Raw genomic sequence first — 19,050 nt, forward strand, 5'->3', positions numbered from 1 at the left:
TTTTAGGTTCTATTCTAGGAATCTTGGTGTTGGGCAGAACAAAATGTTTGAGTGCATGTTGCCTTTTGTTTTATATTTGCCTCACCTTTTGGTTTAGTTTAGATCTTGATGATAATTTTTGTTAATCATTTGCTTAATGATCTCCTTTCTGATGTAATTGTCTTTAATTTCTAAATTTCTCTTTCATATTTCTGTCAGTTAAAACCTTTTGCCTTCTAACAGCATAATGTTATAATGCTTCCCTTGATATTATGTTTCTTTCTCCTCTCCCACATTTACTCTGCATTTTGATTTTAGTACAAATGGGACCACTCTTGCTTTCATTTGCATCAGTTCCTTTCCTATTTATAAATTGTCAAACCATCTATTATTCCACCTAAGCCAACACTACTTTGTTTCAGACTGCTTTAATTGAAATTAGGCTTCACAGCCAGTAAATGAATGTCTGCAATGGACGGACTTGAAAGTAGGTCTTTTTAACCAACTTCTTTCAAATCAAGGATATGTACACATTTGTACAGTATATACGTAATATAATATATGTGTAATAATTTTAAGGTTATTTTTTATTTCTGGATTCATGCATGAGATAGCTGTATTGATTATTCTTCTTTTCCCTGCACACTTAAAAAAGCTGTTACATATCTGTTAGCCAGTTTTCATCTGAAATTCATACCGGTTTTCGTGTGGAAAACTGGTATGTGCCACCATTGCCACATTCTGTTCATGTCAAACTAAGAGATCAGCTCTTCTGTTTAGCTATTACATGTCCCAGTTTTCTAAAAATAATGCCACATGGAAGAAAATAGCAGTGGCAGGACATTTGTGAGCTTGTGGCACTGGTATTTGATGTGTGCACTGGTTTTATCTTCATTTCATTAATTCAGTTAGTCACTGCATAGTGTAAGTAGTCAGAATGAGGTAGGGTAGATCGCCTGCTCCTGTATTTACCAAAGGAAAGCTAAATTCAGGCATGTGGGATAAGAGAGGAGATTGTCAGGTTGGAGCACAACTTTGGTGCTGTGGGCCCTCATGTCTCCTAACCCTTAATATCTGCATTCTCCAGGTGGTCTGAACTTTGGAGACGGCGTTTGGATTTGCTGCCATTGATCATGTTATGCGTGGTCTGATGTGTAGCCTTAATGACCAATGCAGATTGATGTCTACAGGGAAGAACCCTGCTAATGCCACCAGGAACTGGAGCAAGCCACTGTTACGGGTGTTTTGTTTCTAGTTCTTAGTCAGCCAAATAACAGGCAGGAAAAATTAAAGAGTTGTTTTTGAAACAGTGTTTAGTATCCATTAAATTGCGTTATAGAGAGAGAAGCTAAGTTTGCTTTATAAGCTGAAATATGTGTTAACTGCTAAGTTATCAGTGCTCTGTATTTATTTCGCATCCTTTGCATGGGGAAAAAGTAAGACAACAAAAAAAAAATTGCCAAAACAATTAGAGTGAAAAAAATCTGGTAATTAACTATTATTTTTCACAAAACTAGTCTAATTACGAATCAGTCATGGTAAAATGAAAGGTCAATAACTACAGATGCATAATTTCTCTCTGATAGATTGCTGTTTGAAAATAGGTTTATGACAATTATGTGATTAATTTCCTTTTATTAAACAGCATTATGAGACTTCATGTTGCATTCATGAGTTTATTTCTGTTACTTTTTCTCTTCAGTTGCATATTAATCCTGGATAACATCAGGGCAGAACAGAAGCTCAGGTAGATTGAAGATCTCTTCTTCTAGTGTTGTTTGTATTGCAGGGAAGAACACAAATCTCGATCAAAATCAGAGCCTCAGTATGCTGAAACTGGCAGTATCATCCTACGAGAATAAACCAAAACAAAACAAAAAACAAACTAAAAAAAAGAAACAACGAAACAAAAAAACCCAACAAAGTGCTTTTAGTCCGAGGAAATGAGGGCCAGATCCAGTGACGGTCTTACATTTCTGAGATGAGGCACATGAGAAATGTAAGTACGTAGGTCAAACTGTGATCCAGAACAACTTTCTCCACTTGCCACCTAACCCTCAGTTCCCTACCTTTTTATCTTGAAATTCCCCAGGCATGAAGGCTTGCTGTCCTGGACAAATGCAGGATTTCCCCAGCCTTGGAAAAGCTGAGCAGCCAGGGAATCCAGGAACGATGCATTCATTTGCAGAAATCCCTGTAGCGTCAATAGAGTAAATGTTTTCAAGCATATGCAGTGTTCGCTTAATCACGTCCTGTAGGGTTGGGCTCAGTGCAGCACTCAGTGGCCGCCACCACTTTCTGGGGAAACAGTTGAAGAAGGTTGGTTGTATTCTCACCTTCTGCCTAGCAGCCTGGTGGTAGGAGTACTTGGGATGGTAATAAGTACCAAGGCTATTGCCTCTTCTTCTTGAGCATAATTTAGTTTCAAATATTTTGGTCTCTTGCAGGTTTGTATTCTACTACTGGGCAAGGCTGCAGGGCATTCTGCAGTTTAGCTGCTGAAATTGCGCACATTGCACATCAGGGCTTGCCTGCAGCTGCTGATTAGATGCAGAAGACAGACAAATCTTTTTTGGTTTGAGTATTTGCATACTTTGATGTTGGGTTAATTGACTGAAATCCTACTTAGTGACCATCTATATTTCTTAGATAATACATTTCTTGAGGTGGATGCCAACAGCTTTAGCTTTCTGGTGCTTCGTTTCTACTTCTGAGGGAAAACACTGTAATAATTGTTCAGCCTACCACTCCTAGGTGTAATCAGGCTGGTTATGTGGCTCGGATTTTAGTTACATGCAGGATTTCCTTGACTTCATGGGCTCTCCAGTGTGGCACGTTTGTCCTCAGCTGACAGGTTTTATCTTCTTTGTATAGCTTAGAGGAAAGAAGTGTTGTTTGTTAAGGAAAATGGGAGTTTGCTTTCCCCGTCAAGTCTCCTGGAGAGACTGCCATTGGAAAGGAGTTGGATCATCTTAAATTCAAGATTCTTTGAATAATGCTAAATGCTTTGCTACTCCATTTGGAAAGATTATAAACTGTCGTGCCGACTGGCTGTGATATTCATTAGAGACCTTTCTGGGGAAACAGAGTCAGCAAGAAACAAAGGTTTAGCGGTATCATTTGAGTGCTATTAGGGAGCATTGAACAGCGTTTTCTTTCTGTGACCGTCTTTTGAAGATCTCGTACAACTATGGGTAGTTCTAGGCTTCTTCTTCGGAGACAGGCGGAGAATAGCCCCATGGCAGGGTGTAAAGGGGCAGAGGTTCTCCTGTAGTGGTTTTTATAATAAATGTAGCTGTGTAATCATTTGGTTAACTTGTTATTCAACCAGTGCAGAGCAGTCTTTGGCCTTAAATCCAGCTTAGCATGTCGATACGTTTCGGTTGCATAGTGCTACCAGCAAGATGACTCTTGTTTGACATATTCAGCCATTTGGAAACCTATTTTATGTTCAGAAACTTATTTTATGTTCAGCAGGAATGTTAGAGTATGCAGTCATTTGAAAAAATAAAAAAAGGATTTGGAGGAAAGAATCTGGTTGTCTTCTGGCAAGTTTTTTCGTTCTGGTTATCTGCAAAGTATACACCTCTTGTCAGTATAAATAGGGAGTGCCTGTATAAACATTCTTGTTTCGCCTGTTCCACATAATAGTTTCTTGTATCATATTTCTTTTGACCTCGCTATCTGAAACCAATTACAGGAGATCCATTTGGGCTGCATCTATTTTCATAAGAAGGCCAGGCAGCAGTGTTTTTCTCAGAGATGAATATCAACATCAAATATGCTTCTGAGTGCTTTGTTATTTATGTTTCAGAGAGATTTTGTAGCCTTCAGCTCTCAAGAATGTGTCACGCTGTGCTGTTTATACATTGACGATATTAATGGGCGTAGATGTCATTTTTCATTTTAACGTCTCAAATGCAACAGGCTGATAGGTTAAACATTCCTGTTTTTAAAGGAAAGATATGAGTGACGTCTGTTTCCTAAGAACATACATACATTTACTTTTTAAAAAACAAAGTGATGTTAACCGTCTTTTAGTGACAGCTTTCACTTTATTAAAATGATAAAACTTTTAAATTATTTTAAGGCATACTTGCGTTAAATACAAGGATGTGGAATACAAAATTAAAGCAAGTTATCTCATAGTATTATCGCCAACAAATTGCAAAATCTGCTGCAATTTATCAACTTTAATGGGGTGAGTTATATGCAATTAATTTCATTTTTGTTCTGCTTACGTTTTAGCTATGCCAAAGCTGCACAGTAAATATTAAGAAGTAGTGTTCCCAATAAATATTTTACTAGAAGACACAGTGAGTTCTGGAAACCATATGCCCAAATTTCCTGCTTATACAGCCATTGCTTAAAGCATCATAATGATTTTCATTTGCATTAATAAAATAATTTCTAATCCTTAGTTCTTTTTATTGCTTTTGTCTACATTGACTTGTTTGTACAGTTTTACTAATTTAGATAACTTAATTAAGGAAAAGTGCCTACTAAATTTGAAACAAATGTTACTGGAAGCTAGATTCAATTTTGACTGCCTTAGAATCCATTCTTGCTGCTGCTAACTTGAGGTAGGACCCAACGCAATTTTGATCTGCCAGATTTATAGATGTCTGTTGGTTTGTCTTCTTTGAACTGTTTTTCGACCATGAGTTACTATCAAATTAGTTCACAGAACTTTGTAGGTGATACATCGGATGGGTGTTTACTTGAAGTGTGTATGTTAAACTATGAATTTTGAAAGACACCTTCAAGTTGTCAGTTTGTTTGGAAAGGTTTAATAGCAGCAATTGAATTGGTACAACTGGATGTTTTATAATCTCATAATCTTAATTTATGAATAATGTCAGTAATAATCCCTTGAAAGTAACAGCATATTTCTGGGAGGTTGTTTATTGAGTAGCAAAATCTAAAGTTAAGCGGCACTCTGGGAGGAAAAAGTACCATATGACAACTGCTGTAAGAAGAAATACTGACAGTGATTTCTCCTTATGAGTTTTAAATCATCTCTGATCTCTTGAAATTGTTTTCTGTTCTTCTTCTATCTCCTGTGTTTACAATAATCTAAACTACCACAATAAGATCACTGAAGTATTCAGGTAGTCATCATTTATAAGACATTCTGTATTAAAAGATAAGCCTTTACTCCTTTAAAGATTTCCCAACCAGCACATATGAATCAAAATAGTTTAAGTAGTAGAGCCTTTTATGCAAACATATCCTGTTGTGCTGCCTTGCTTTTTCATAAATTGTGACTCTTGTTGTAGTTAGCAGGAGGAAGTCATGGTTTCTTAGGCTGATTCCACAGGAGTGTGCTAGCCACAATTTGAAATTACACTGTCTATCTTAAATCTAAACTGCAGCATACTATAATTCTCTAATTTTCAAGTACTGTAAATGTACAGCTTTGCCAGATGCTTGCTTGCTTGTTTTATTGTATTGATGTGAGATGACTTTGCTGCTAAGGAAGATTAGGACACTGACACAACTTGCCAAGTGTTCCAGTTATTTGCAATATACATCAGCAGTATATCACTACAATTTCTTTTCCAGAGAAAGGCCGTGTAGTGAATTTTCTGTGACCGCCACGAAAAAAAAAAATTAACTGTCTTTATGTTTTTTCCCCATTTTCTGTAACTCCAGGTCTCTTCTCTAGTTCTTGTAGTGGTATCATCCTGGGCAGTGAGGCTGGTTTTCCTGTACAGTCTCCCATGAATTCAGGAGTGCAATAGCTCTCTTGCTTCCATTCAAGTTTCCCTTTCAGAGAGCTCTAAAAATTGGGAAGGATTATAATTTCACCATAGATCTTCTGTTCATGCATTTAATCCATGTTTTGTGCTTAAACCACTGCAAGATATTGGGACCAAGTCCTGGTGCCCCTGAAATCAACAGATATATTTATCCCTGATCTCAGACAGAGCAGGATTGTCCTTTAGGATCTGCTCAAGAACTGAGAGTGCAGAAGAGATTATGCTGTTCACATAGGAAACAGGGCATCCAGTGGTTCCTTGGTAACAAAATATTTCAAGTGCACTTTGAAATATGTTAACTATTATTTATTTTTGGCGAAGAGAAGCTAGTTCTGTGTGTCTCGTTGCTTAGGTTCAGAGGAATGTACAGCCTTTGTAAAGCTGACCTGTAATTACTTGAGAATTTGATGAAACAATACGGGGATTGTTGTGGGAATGTCTCCAAATGTTAAAAGTCTGCTCTGCAAACTTTGTACCCGAGCCTTCTATGGGAAGACGAATCAATGTTGTTAGGAGATGGTGCTAGTGCATTCAGTTTGTTTACTTTGGTTTTCTATGTCTGCCTGCCTTCTCAGAAAACTTGCTTGGAGCCAGACTGTAGCAGCCCTCTCTCTGTCTTTTCATAATTGATCAGGGGATGACTGCCTTCCCTGAGGGTTAAGACGTGGCAACTTTTTCTGTTTGCTCAGCATCTCAATGCAGTAGTTCAAACATTGTTCACACCAGCTGGCAGTGTAATGCCATATGCACATCTTGTCAAAGCAACTGTTGTCATGGATACTAGAAACTATCTTAAAAACCAGCTCATTTGAGTCTAATCAAAATTGTACCTTTCTTTATCAGTTGAGAATCTTTATTATTTTAGGGAACGTTGATCAAATGGCATTTATTGCAGTGTATTCCATCTACAGTGGGTTTTAATAACAGATAATAGAGGGACATATTTTAAAGCTGTAACTGCTATTTACTGAACTGATTTTTTTAAGGAGGAAAAAAAAAAGGAGTTTTCCAGGTAGTTTCAGTGGAAACGTTTTGAATCGCCTTTTTTCCTTTTCTTAATAAATACCACTTTATAATGCTTGGCATTTTAGAAATAATTTTATGGGGAGAAATAATTTAGATTAGCCTTCCTTGGGTAAGTGGAATGTTTGTTTACATTTCGTATGTTTGACTCTGTTTTGCTGAGTTGGAATGAAAACATGAAATAAATGAAAACATTTTCTATTTTGATTGGGATATTGTCATCCCTGAGCCTGATCTGGTTGGTTGAGTAGTAATTTCTTTGTTCTCTGATTTTCCTAAGAATGCAAATGAAAACCACTCATTTTTATTTGGCATTAAAACTGCACTTTTTTTTTTGTCAAAGGAGAGGTTTCTCCTTGAATTGTAAGTACAAAAAGTGTTTTTAATCTTCAATGAATATCCTTATTAATTCACTTTCAAGATAATCTGATGTTGATTTGTCAAATTTAATTACAGCTTCCGGTAACACTTGAAGTCTACTTGCTTTTGCTTCAAAATTGTAATATGAAAATGCAAATTGAATGATAATTTGCAAGGGAGTGGGCATTTTAGTTGAACACTCAAAGACAAGTTCCTTGTGGAAATGAGGCTATTGATGCAGTTTATGATTTTTCCTCTTCAAGCACTTCAAACAAATTAACTTTATTTCCTGCAGGATTTCATGTACATCCATAAATTCTAGTAAAGTCCTGTATATGTACTTTCAGATGATTTTTTTTTAATGTTTCAAGTAAAAAACAAACTGAAGTCTGAAATACAGCAAATACAAATCAAATAGCAGGAGATTGTATTTGTTCAGTTGGACTTTTACCTTACATTACCAATGAGTAACTCGTCTCTTTCTAGGAACTGGTGTAAATTATTTACTTTTTTTTTACTTTTAGGCACTCCAGGCAGCAAGGCAGCTGCTTTTACAGCAACAGACAAGTGGACTGAAATCTCCTAAGGGCAGTGATAAACAGAGACCACTGCAGGTTAGTAAAGTACCCTTGCTTTTGGGGCCTTACTCTCAGGGAAGAGCGCTGTGGTTGCTCACACGTGAGGAGTGTGTGTGTGTCTACCTGTGCTCTAATGCTATGTATGTGCGTATTCACATACAGGAGGTTACAGGCTGGCATACTGGTGACTTCTTATTCACAGAGAAAATTCACTGCAAGTTATAAAAGCCTTTTGCAGCTCTAGATGCTTAAAAGGTCTAAGACTAATTCTGATTTCAGTAGCTATGGTCTAAATTAATGCTTTATAGACATGTTGCAAAATTGATATGTGATTTTTGTACATGCATGGATTAAATTATAAAAATGTCTGTGTTAAGATTAAGAGTAAAACAGTATCCAGAAAGAAAAAAAAGCTAAGTAACTCATCGGTACTCTAAGTGACAAACAGAGAAGTATTCAGAAACTACCAACACAACTGTATGAAATTATGAAAGAACTGCTTCTGCCATTTTAGAGAAACATACATTGTAGAGTTTCAAACCGGGATGCTGTTGGGCTTCAGATTGTGTTTGGGTGAATAGGAGTTCTGTTACTGGATAACTATTTTAGATGCATTATTAGTAAAACTATATATAGCGTTTTATGCTTGAAAAATTTTATGTTTTTTTTTTTTTTTAGGTTTTAGTTCATTTTTTACTAATTCAGAGTTCTGTATGAAATCACATTCCGCTGACAAAACTGGTTCTCTCATTGTATATAAACCAAATATGAGTTTAACTGCTGAATTACATTCCGTTGCAGACAAAAGATGTACATGAGAGATGATTTTATTTGGTTCAGGAAATAAAAAAGTATAACTCCTACCATTCTCTTCCTCACATCTAATTTTCCGGGTGAGCCTTTATCCTCTTGGGACTTACCCTGTTTTCTGACGGCATAGGACATTCTTATCTCATTTTTAGTTTTTGTTGTGCATAATGGAGGACCTCAGGCACCAAAATTTATCTTTTTCTCCACCAGTGAAATGTTGTGAAATTTGATCAATTGTGCAATTTTTGTATGTAATTCACATTGTCTTCTTTTCTTTGTGAAACTTCATGGAGCAATGTTGGACACAGCAAACAGTTCCACATTCCACATTGTCTGTCTTCAAATATGCTTTTAAAGTTGTATATATTTGCTCAGAACCAAACAAGAACTTCGGAAAATGACTAAACAAAATGGAAAAAAAGAAAACATGTCAAGCCATGCCAGCTGTAGTTGTGCTTGTAGTCCAGTGCAGAGGCATAGGGGTCCTAGGACCGTCTCAGCTATCCACTCTTCGACCTTGACTTTGCTTTGTATTAAATGTCTTCTAAATATCTTGTGAAGGCAACATGAAGAGTAGCCATAAAGGCAGCAGCTCATGAACTACATAGGGTTTTTTTAAGTTATTAGAAGTGGAATTGGTGGTCTTGAAGGGCTGAATTATGGAGATAATTGATTTAATGAATACTGTGTTAGTAGTTTATTCTGCCAGCTCATAATTCTGAAAGATAATACGGGCTGTTCTAGGAGCGTACAAGGTCCATCTAGCCCTGTGTCCTGTCTCTGAACTGGCCAGCACCAGACACCAAGGGAAGTATATGAAACAGGCAAAAATAGTGATGTTTTCCCAGTATATGTTTCCCAGTGAAGTTGGCTTACAACATAATCCTCCAGCTTGTAAACTGGAGCAATTCAGGAGCTCCTGCCTTCTCTGTTCACATTCTCCACCCATTTGTGAACCTTCTTTTCAAGGTTGAAGAGGTGGAGGGTTGCGCTATTTGCAGTAGGCATTGATGAAAGGAGAGAAAACCATGTTTGGAGACAAAGACAGTCATACACAGAACCCAGAGGATGATAAGATGACGAGAGGGAGGCTTGTGCTTTCCTGCTCCCAATGCACTAGCCCTGGCCTGATGTCTTTTAAATGCCATGGGATGGTGTATTGTAGAGACGTCCTGTGTTGCATCTTTGCCAGGAAGAGTCAGTGCCTCATGAGTCACACTTGTGTGGCAGGAAGAAGAAAAAAAAGCAAATAATTTTCTTTTCAGAGTTGTTACATGCTTCCTAAAGCCAAGATTATTGCTCATGTTTCCAGCTTTTCCTTCCATGATCAGTATGTGCACAGTGCCTCTTATTAGCCTTGGACACTTCATTTAGTTCATTTTTAAATGAGAGGAAAATAGAATTTGCTCCCAGACTTTGGTTTGTGTATGAAATACTGTGTAAATTCAGGCATGAGCACAAACTCCATTTTAATTTTCTTCTTTAGTGAAAAGGATGTATAAAGGTTTTGAAAATGAGTCCTTGGAGCTTTTCTATTTCTGTCTTGTGCTGTTACTACAGAGCTGTTCATTGTTCATTAAGTAGTGGAAATTCACATTTTGAGCATCGTGATGCCTGTTTGACCAAATACTGTAGTATGGGTCATAAAATTGTACATTATTATTGTTTCATTATGCCAAATTTAATTGTAACTTTAGCCAAAATCTCCTAGCAGTAGGAATTGCTGAATATGTTTAAGCAATTTACAAGACAAAAATACTTGTGCTGGTGTTTGTGCTTAAGGAAACAGACTTGTCCCAATATTTTGAAGTACTTTAATATCAATATAATTCTAATTTCCTCTAATTTACTGATCTGGCAACTGGAGATATGTTAGAACTGATTTTAAATCTAGTAAAAACCTAATAAAACTTTTAAAACTAGCTCACACATCTGCAGGCAAATGTGGGTGTTAGGTAAGCCTTGTCGTTGCATCTCTCATGTGCTTCATATTTTGATGTAAATTATTCAATTGTTCCAAGTGTCAAAGAAGGAAAAAAATTATACTAATTTTAGTGGCCATCTTTTTGTATTTGATGGATATTTGGGGGAAAGGTAGCATATGGTGTTATTATGTATGTTCTCTGTTATTCCATAATACGTCAAGTATTTTAGCGACTTACAGCACCTACTAGCTAATCAGCAAATTGAAAGCTTGTTGAAGAAACCTTCAAATTTGTGTCCTCAGCTTTGCAAAAACAGGGTGTTGGGTAAGTCATCATGTTCTACTGTGTTTTACAGAGAGGAAGGTTTTAGAGAACTGCTGAGATTTTCCTAGAAATATTTGAGTGTCTTTTGAATCTTTCTCATTAAAACCCTTTTTAAATTTATCGCTAGCTATGTGATCTATTGTAAAAGAGGAATGTTGAGCTGGCAAATGTTTTTTATTTAGTTTTTAATGCAAAAGTTACCCTTATCTAGTAGTTATCCTGTATTTTCAGGGAGGTGAGGTTTATATTTAGATTGTGAGTTAACAGAATACTTGCAAAAATTACAGTTTTAGATAGACGCTTATCTTGATCTACTATTACTTTCTGATTTCCATTTTTCTGGGTTTCAGACTGCAGATGGCATAACCATTAGCATGTCTTATGCAAAACAGAAGGAGAAAAACATCTCATCTGACAAGCTTGAGTACCAATTGTAGTAGTGATTTTACTTTCATGTATAGATATCCGAATAAATGTATTTGAAACATGTTTATATATGCCATTCATTACACTGATGCACCGATTGAATGGATCCAATCAGTACATACATTGATTAGTGACATATTGCAGAATAGCTAAGGAGCGTTTGTGATGAGAACTAAGAATAATATTAACCTGCATATGATGAGACAATATAATTTACTTTCTTACTGTGCATCCTGGAAAACATACTGCAGTAGTAAGGTTAAGATTTCTGTGGTACTGGTTTTTGTTTCAGAATATTTTTGGTTTTGGAGAAGCTGTGATTGTGGTAATCCATGGTGAAGAGAGCTGATTGCTTCCACGGATTTCACTCCCTCTCACCACGTTTCCCTAGTGGGCATAACAGGGAAAATATCCCTTTGGCTCTTAGAACCTGTAGATCATTCTCCTGTGGGAAAAAGTCACTGTCCTTATGGCCACTGAAGAACCTGGTGTCATCTAGCCTGAATTTCAAAACGGGCAGCTTTATTGTTCTTGTTACAGTCACGAGCAAGACTCGTGGTTCTTCAACAACTGTGCAGCACACAAGCATGACCCAAAGGTAAATGCTGTCAGTTTGCTGCCATTACTGGGTGTTCGTGTTCAGCATTGCAATTATGTCCCTTCCAGGTAGGCAAATCTCAGTGCTTAGGCTAATCTGTCCATGATATACATACTGTCGTTGGCTGCATAGCACAGTGGTTTGGATAGCTGGTTGTAATTTTACTTGTTTGCTCTAAGAACTATGAAGAGCCTAGCTATTTCTATTCCCTGTAAGATCTCTAAAGAAGTAATGTATTTTCATAAAGTCAGACTTTGAACTTTATCTCAATTAGAATAAATAGATCATTATCTTCAATCCCAGAAGTTAATATATCTACAATGAATTGGTTAGTTGTTTTCTTCCATCATGCTAGGAAGTTTGTTGTTTTGACATTAGTACAAATGCATTCTGTATGAGGATGGCACGTCAGGAAATCATGACTCCTGGAATCAAAGGGTTAAGCTCAATGTGTACCAAGCCTGTTGTATAAATATCATGCTGTATGGAGTGTTGAGTTGTTAAGGTAAGCTTTGTTTGTTTAGCATGAGCACTTCACTGAAGTGTAATCATTTGATAAAATTTGGGAAAAGTAAGTATACGTTTAAGTTTAATTACTTAATGTTTATTGTATTAGGGCCTAGTATCAGAAGAACCACTTTTTTTAAGGACATGCAAAATGCAAAAATTTAGCATGAAATTTTAGCATGAAAGATATTCATAGTCTCTTTAACCTACTCTCTTTGCTTTACTCTCTCCTAGTTTGGTCATCTCCCTTTGGATCTTCATTTGGGTCTGAATTTAAAATTCATTCCACATAATAAATAAGCAAACGTATAATTAATATTGTAACTTTTAGTTACTTTTTTTTAACGTACATAAGGAGCCGATGAGAGATAAGAAATTGGGAATGTGGGGGAAAAAAAAGCAAAACCCACTGCTTTTAAATTATATCCTCTGACTTAACGCACACTGACTGCAACCGTGCATGCATAATGTCAGTTAAAAAATTCCCAGTTGAAAAACAGCAAAAAAAATGTTACGGATGTAACTTAGAGTTTTCTTTGCAGTACGTTCAACAAAAATAGAAATAAATCTAACTGGTCTAAAACTGTCTTTCTAAAAACTGCATGTTACGTATTTCTATTTATCGAATGCGTGCTGCTAAGCATAGGAAGTAGGAGGATTTCGTACATGCTATAAAGCACTGATTTAGAAAGATGCAAATGCCTAATATATAGCGTAAGAGGAGAGTAGTGATAAACAGTCTTTTTCCCTCTCGAGTATAATTCTGAAGGAAATGTGTGGCCTACATATAAGCAAACATTGAGGCTTGGGGTAAATTAAATTTGGAAGATAGCTGCTGGAAAATCAGAAGTCCCATTTTCCCTTGTAAGTCTGTTAGGAGGAATATGCAGTTATCCTCTAAGGTGCAGAAATTTGCATCAGTGATACCCACTCTAAAGACAAGGATAACCCCAAGAGATGGAGAGAAGGCAAGGAATTATTTTTAGGTAAGGTGTGTGGGGGAGGGAAAGAGAAATAGCCATGTTCAAGCTTTCATGGTGTAGAAAACAGGAGTTCCATTTATGGTAGAGGAATAAATACAGTGATAAAGAAAAAAAGCTGGACATATTTCATTGATTTACACTGAAAGTGTCTGTATACAAACTTACTGCGAAGTCCTTATTTATAGAGGTACAAGTCTGCTCCAAGGGTTATGTCCTGTCTTTGACAACCTCTTTTACTTGTGAAACCCATATTTTGCATCGTGTGCTATTTTGCTGTAAAACCTTTCATGAATAGATTTACTTTAAGTCACTTTACTCTTGTAAACTCCCAGTTTTAAAAAAATACATCTGTAAAGAAAGTGGCACTAGTTAGTATGGTTTCTTTTTTAATGTAAAGTAAATATCAGTCAGCTTGAGCTATTATCTCTATTGATAAAGCAGATAGTTGTCATTTGCAGGTACATAAAGTACAGCAACTAACCTTATGTATGATCTTTGTAACATAGAAAAGTGTTTACTAGCAGCCTTTTAATGGAAGTTATCGCATAATGGCTTCATCTATACATAACTGAGAGGAAAAAAAAAAAAAACCTAGCTGATGCAGAGATCACATCTTTATCCTGAAAATATTTTTGCAATATTATAAAATACTTGAGAGGCAGAGGAAGGAAGTGTTATGCAAGTTCTGTTTACAGGTATTGAATATGCAGAATACTAATTAGGATTACTGTGTGATCAGGGATTTCAGGAGGCATTTTAATGTTAAACATATGTCTGTTTGTGCAGCGATCTGATGTGTCACTCCATTACTGTGACTGTCGGGGAAACATTCGTCACCTATATCACTATCACGTCTTTCCTTTCCTCCTTTCTTGCTTGTTGATTATGGTGCTTTTAGATGATTGGGAGGAGATGGGAGAACGCACACAACCAGTTCTTCACTCAGATTCAGAAAGGCAAACCTTCAGAGAGAGTGCCTAGGTCTTTTCACAGCAGCTTTTACATAGCAGACCAGCAGACCCATCTTTGCCTCATGGTAGAATCTGCAGCCTGTCTGATACCAGGAAATACTGCCATGCATGGGATGGATGGACTAGTTTTTATATTCTGAACTACAGAAGTCTCTAAACACTACAGAGAAGTTTCTTTGCTTTGCTTGAGCAGCTGGAAAGCTCTGTCCCCCTGCAAGCCCGCCTGCTGCAGCCAGCATGCTTGTTCACGATTGCTCCTCTTCAGGCTGCGTGAGTAGTTCCTCTGCAGTGCTGGGAGGTGTAGGTTTCCTTGAGCCACTTCTCCAGGCTCTTGCAACAGGTCGGATCAGCCTGATTCTCTTACCAGCTGGCTCATTGCCCAGAAAAGCTTGTGAAGAGCTGAGAGGGAATGTGTGAATGGTTCCCCACTCAGTGTGCTGCTCTATTAAAGGGTCTGCTCCCAGGCAGGGCCCTAATTATGCCAGTTTAGGATCACACCACTCAAACAAGGCTCTCCTGATACTCTTGAATTTGAAAAACACATTAGTGTACATTGATTTCAAAATTACCAAGGCAGGAAAAGCAGCTGAGCAAAATATTCTGTGAATGCTCTAGATGGGTGTAGATTTTGAAAAATTGTTTCTAGTTAAATTACTCTTAAGGAAAGTCTAATTTTTCCAGAAGGTTTTTCATTTCATCAGGTAATTATAAAAGTCAAGGAAATTTTCTAATGAAACCAAAGACTAAATAATGAAGAATCTTCAGTCAATAGTAGCAAATGCAACTTTCCCCATGAAAATCCAGTCTCTCTTCATAGCCATTTGAGGCATTCTATGCACAGAATACTTTCCATACTTTTTTTTTGCAGATTAATTTTACTTTTTGAATTGAATACTTGTCTTGAAATTTCCTAATCATTATACATTATTTTGTACTTGGTGTGCTAGTTGTCCAGTTGCTTAACCAAGCAGGGGTACTTTACTGGGGGTATAGGGAACAGGCTAATCAGGAATCTGTATGTATGCCAAGATCAACATAGGTGTTAATTTTAGTTTACCTTGCCTTGGGCTGTATACATGTAAAATAGGATTTGAAACTGTTAAGTTTATCCAGATGATCGTGCATAAATATTACACTGTAATGCTACAGAAAAAAAGGCATGTGAGGATGTGTGCTGCTGAAAAAGCAATCACATAGTGGAGTGGAAAAGCACATCGCCCCATCCTGTGGAGGAAGAGTGTTGTCCAAGAATTGCCACTTCGATGTTCTAGGTCTTTTTATGCCTTCTTATGCTTCTAATATAATTTTATTGAGATAGACAGATGGGAGTGTTATGAAATAGAATTAATGGTGAAAAATTTACTAAACACTAGTACTTTGCTACTTGATAATGTGAAGCTTTGAAAAGCAATTGTATGATAATAATATGTACAAAAGAAACGGTGTGGTGTGCCAGCAGCATCAATATGCTTCAAGGATCTTACCAAGAAGCTGAAGTATAAATCGAGAATGAGATTTTCCCCTAAGTGTTCACAGTAAATCCGTTTATTCAAGAAATATCCTTTCAGTCAGCTAGAAAAGACAGCCTACACAATATTGAGAAAAACTAATACAGTAACCCAACATGTCAAAAAAAATGCCAAAATTGACTCTGTGCTTGTAGAAGTCGTTTCCAAATTGATGCAGCTGTAATTTAGTGCACAGATAGCTATGAGCTTGAGAATAATCAAATTACCAAATTAAAGAAAAATATTTCCCAGTACAAGATATGGTGTGGTGTGAAGTCATACACAAAACAGTGTTTGTTTCCGTTTTAAGAATGGAAAACATCCGTTTGAGGTTTGCATATACAAAAAAATATCTCTTAATTGGAACGAGTTGAACCCATACTCTGAGTGCAGAAGAAAATTCTTAACTACAAGTCTGCCATAATAACACGGGGCATGTATTTCATCCATCCAAAAGGAAAATAAGAGGATAGGGTTCACAAGAGGGATGAGCTGTTGTACAAAACAGGTATCTTTCTATAATGTAATTTAGAAAGTAAATTCTAATAAATTTTAGAAAATACAGCAAAGAACAAGGTCATGTGTTTAAGTACTTAGAGAAATGTCTTCCTTAAGCTTATGTCCATCACTTAAAATGAAAAAGAGAGAAACTCAGTGTATTGGTCACTGTATGACTGTGAACGACCAGTGGTGTAACATAGGTGAGAAAAAAGAACATGCAATCCCAAATTAATTTTAAAAGTTGTTTCCAATAAAAATAGGGAAATATTAATGCCATTTTTAAAAGGTATCTTTGAGACTTCATCTGGAATAGTGGAGATATGCAATCCACCTGATTTCTGGTGCCTTATTAGTATATTAGAGATGTGCTCTGTATAGATTCAGGATTCTAGTACTGATGCCCTGAATTTCCGTGGAGCGAAGGTATCTCACCATGTTGACTGTGGCTGATACCTTAGCACATTTGCTATATACCTACAGTGAGGTTGTGTAAATTCTGTATACATTTTTATGATATGCAAGTCCAAGAAGGTTGCATTCAGACTAGATGCATAAGCCAAAAGGTTTGATTGGTCTATGCAATTTGGGTCAAGAAACGAACTTTAAGAAGGAACATCTTTTATACTTCTTAAGAACACTTTCTAATATGGTAACATGTAGGTAAGTGAAACATAAATGAACTATGGAAAAGAAAGCAGAGAAAAGAGTTTCTGGAACACTGTTCTAGTAGAAGTAGTGAAACAAGAGTCACCTCCCACTCACACTGCCTACTTAAAGTTGACCAGCTTAGAAAGGGATTTACATGACATGGATTACAATAATAAAAAATTTAAAACCTCAGAAAGTCTCTTCTGGCCCTTTAGTGTGGGGTTTTTTGTTGCTGTTTTTTTTAAAGAAAGGTAAGGAGTCATTGAAGCCGAGAGCAAAATTGTAGGGAACAGAATAGTGTGCTGATTTTTCAATAAGCTTGTTACACCACATCAACAGGTTAATTTTGAAAGGATCTTAATGCCTTCTTAAAATTATAATGTACATGAAATGCCTTAAAAGGACATGACGATGGATTATTTTTTCAAAAGTCAACTTTATTTTATGTATAGTTATGGCCTGTTTCATGAACAGAAAACATTGAAGACTAGATAATAACTGGCATTTAGTAAAATACAGATGACACCCTACATTCACAATATTTCATCTTTTTAAATTCACTTTAAGTATATGACTGTCTTCGATACTTTAATTCTCACTTGTTAGATTACAACAAAAGGTAGTGGTTTCTGTGAGCACAGTCTAAGTAGCTGTGTCTTTCACATCATTTATATAGTCTGGATTTTTTTCAATGTATTGACTTCATAATTATCAGTAAAACAGAAGAACTACCACTGAATTACTAAATATGGTCATTTTTAATTGGAAGGCATTCATTCTAAAATTAATTTGCTTTTCTCAGCAATAAATACACTGAAACAAGAGGCAGAATTTATATTTAAAAAAAAAAACCACACACAGTATTTTAAATATTTTTTTCTTCTGAAATTACCCACTTTCATAGTGTTTCAGAGTATTTATAGTGTTGCAGTGATTGTCTCACAGTGCCTGAAAATAAAGTGAATTAGTCTGACAGCCCACTTATGAGATCATTATTATTGCAACCTTTTTAGGTCTTGGCATATAGTATGACCCAATAAGTCTTAGAGCCAAGATTAAGAGAGGGGGCTCTTTTCCACATTGAAAAAAGTCATACTAATTTAGCATCTTGCAAAATAGTTTAGTCTAGGAAAATGTTTGGTTTGGGTAGGGAACACTTGTCCTTGTAGTTCGACTGGGTGGTATAGTTTGTATTATAATACTCCAGGCGTACCTCTAGAAACAAATCATTACTTTGTACATGATTCTTTAGAATATTTGTAGTTAACAAACATAAGTGCTATTGTATCAGCCTTAATCTTTATAATTAATAATGTCCTAAAATACATCCAGAGATAACATTGTATCACAAGCTGTTAAGAGTGATTTCCTGACCCTCTTGGGTTTCGGTAACATTGTCAAGATAAACTGAAATAATAAAACCTGCCAATTGTATATAGTGCTTGGACTGTCAGTATAAAATACTTATTGGATTTTGTTTGATATACTGGTTCTTTTGATTTTTTTCACTCTAAGTATAGTAAGAGAGAAGTTACTAGAAGTACTTTTGGAAAGGCTTGACTACAGCAATGGCATCATCTTTAAAATAAATTCTAGTGTAATGAAAACTCACAAAAAAGATTTGATAATGCTTTTATTATGTGAAGAATTGCTTAGCTTTTTTAAGTGAAAACTCTACATAATTTTAGTGATAGCAGAATTGGACCACTTCTTGTAGTTAAGGTAGGATCTAATGTATCAGAGGTGTTGATGCACCACTTCATTTACAGAGAAAGTATTTCTCAGTTAAACCTCTATGAATGTCAAAGAGTTTAAGAGGAACTCATAAACAATCCCATTTCAGGGAAGAATCCTTGTTATTTAAGTCACTTTTTTCCTCCGTGAAACAGTCAACAGGAATTCTAATAAGGTTTTGGAAACCTTTGTTTTACCTGGCAGATTGTTTTATATTTTCCTTGGTTTTTTCCTTGGAGAATGAAAACCATGAGCATAGAGCCTGTGGAATGGTGCTACAAAAATGGTACAAGTAGTTCTTCTCATTTTAGTACTGGGAGATTTAGTGTTCTGATTTTCATTTCATTACATACCAACTTTGTTAGTGTTATTATTAATTATTAATTTAAAATGTGATTTGCATAAGAAGGGTA

The 19,050-nt window shown here is 36.2% G+C and overlaps 1 protein-coding gene across 13 annotated transcripts in view; it reads left to right on the top strand.

Annotated features, from left to right (window-relative positions):
* Positions 1 to 19,050, top strand: part of FOXP2 (forkhead box P2) — a 189,257-nt gene that overhangs the window by 59,433 nt on the left and 110,774 nt on the right. For 12 of the 13 annotated variants that reach the window (XM_086472965.1, XM_086472995.1, XM_086472909.1 and 9 more), the window contains one exon: positions 7,649 to 7,738. In XM_086472965.1, the coding sequence (XP_086329091.1) occupies positions 7,649 to 7,738 (90 nt within the window). Of the gene's footprint in view, positions 1 to 7,648; positions 7,739 to 9,912; positions 9,940 to 19,050 lie in introns of all 13 variants that reach the window. The other variant, XM_086472902.1, reaches the window with a different exon arrangement.

Source organism: Leptosomus discolor, chromosome 1, assembly GCF_034619465.1.
Source record: "Leptosomus discolor isolate bLepDis1 chromosome 1, bLepDis1.hap2, whole genome shotgun sequence".
Classification (NCBI taxonomy): domain Eukaryota; kingdom Metazoa; phylum Chordata; class Aves; order Leptosomiformes; family Leptosomidae; genus Leptosomus; species Leptosomus discolor.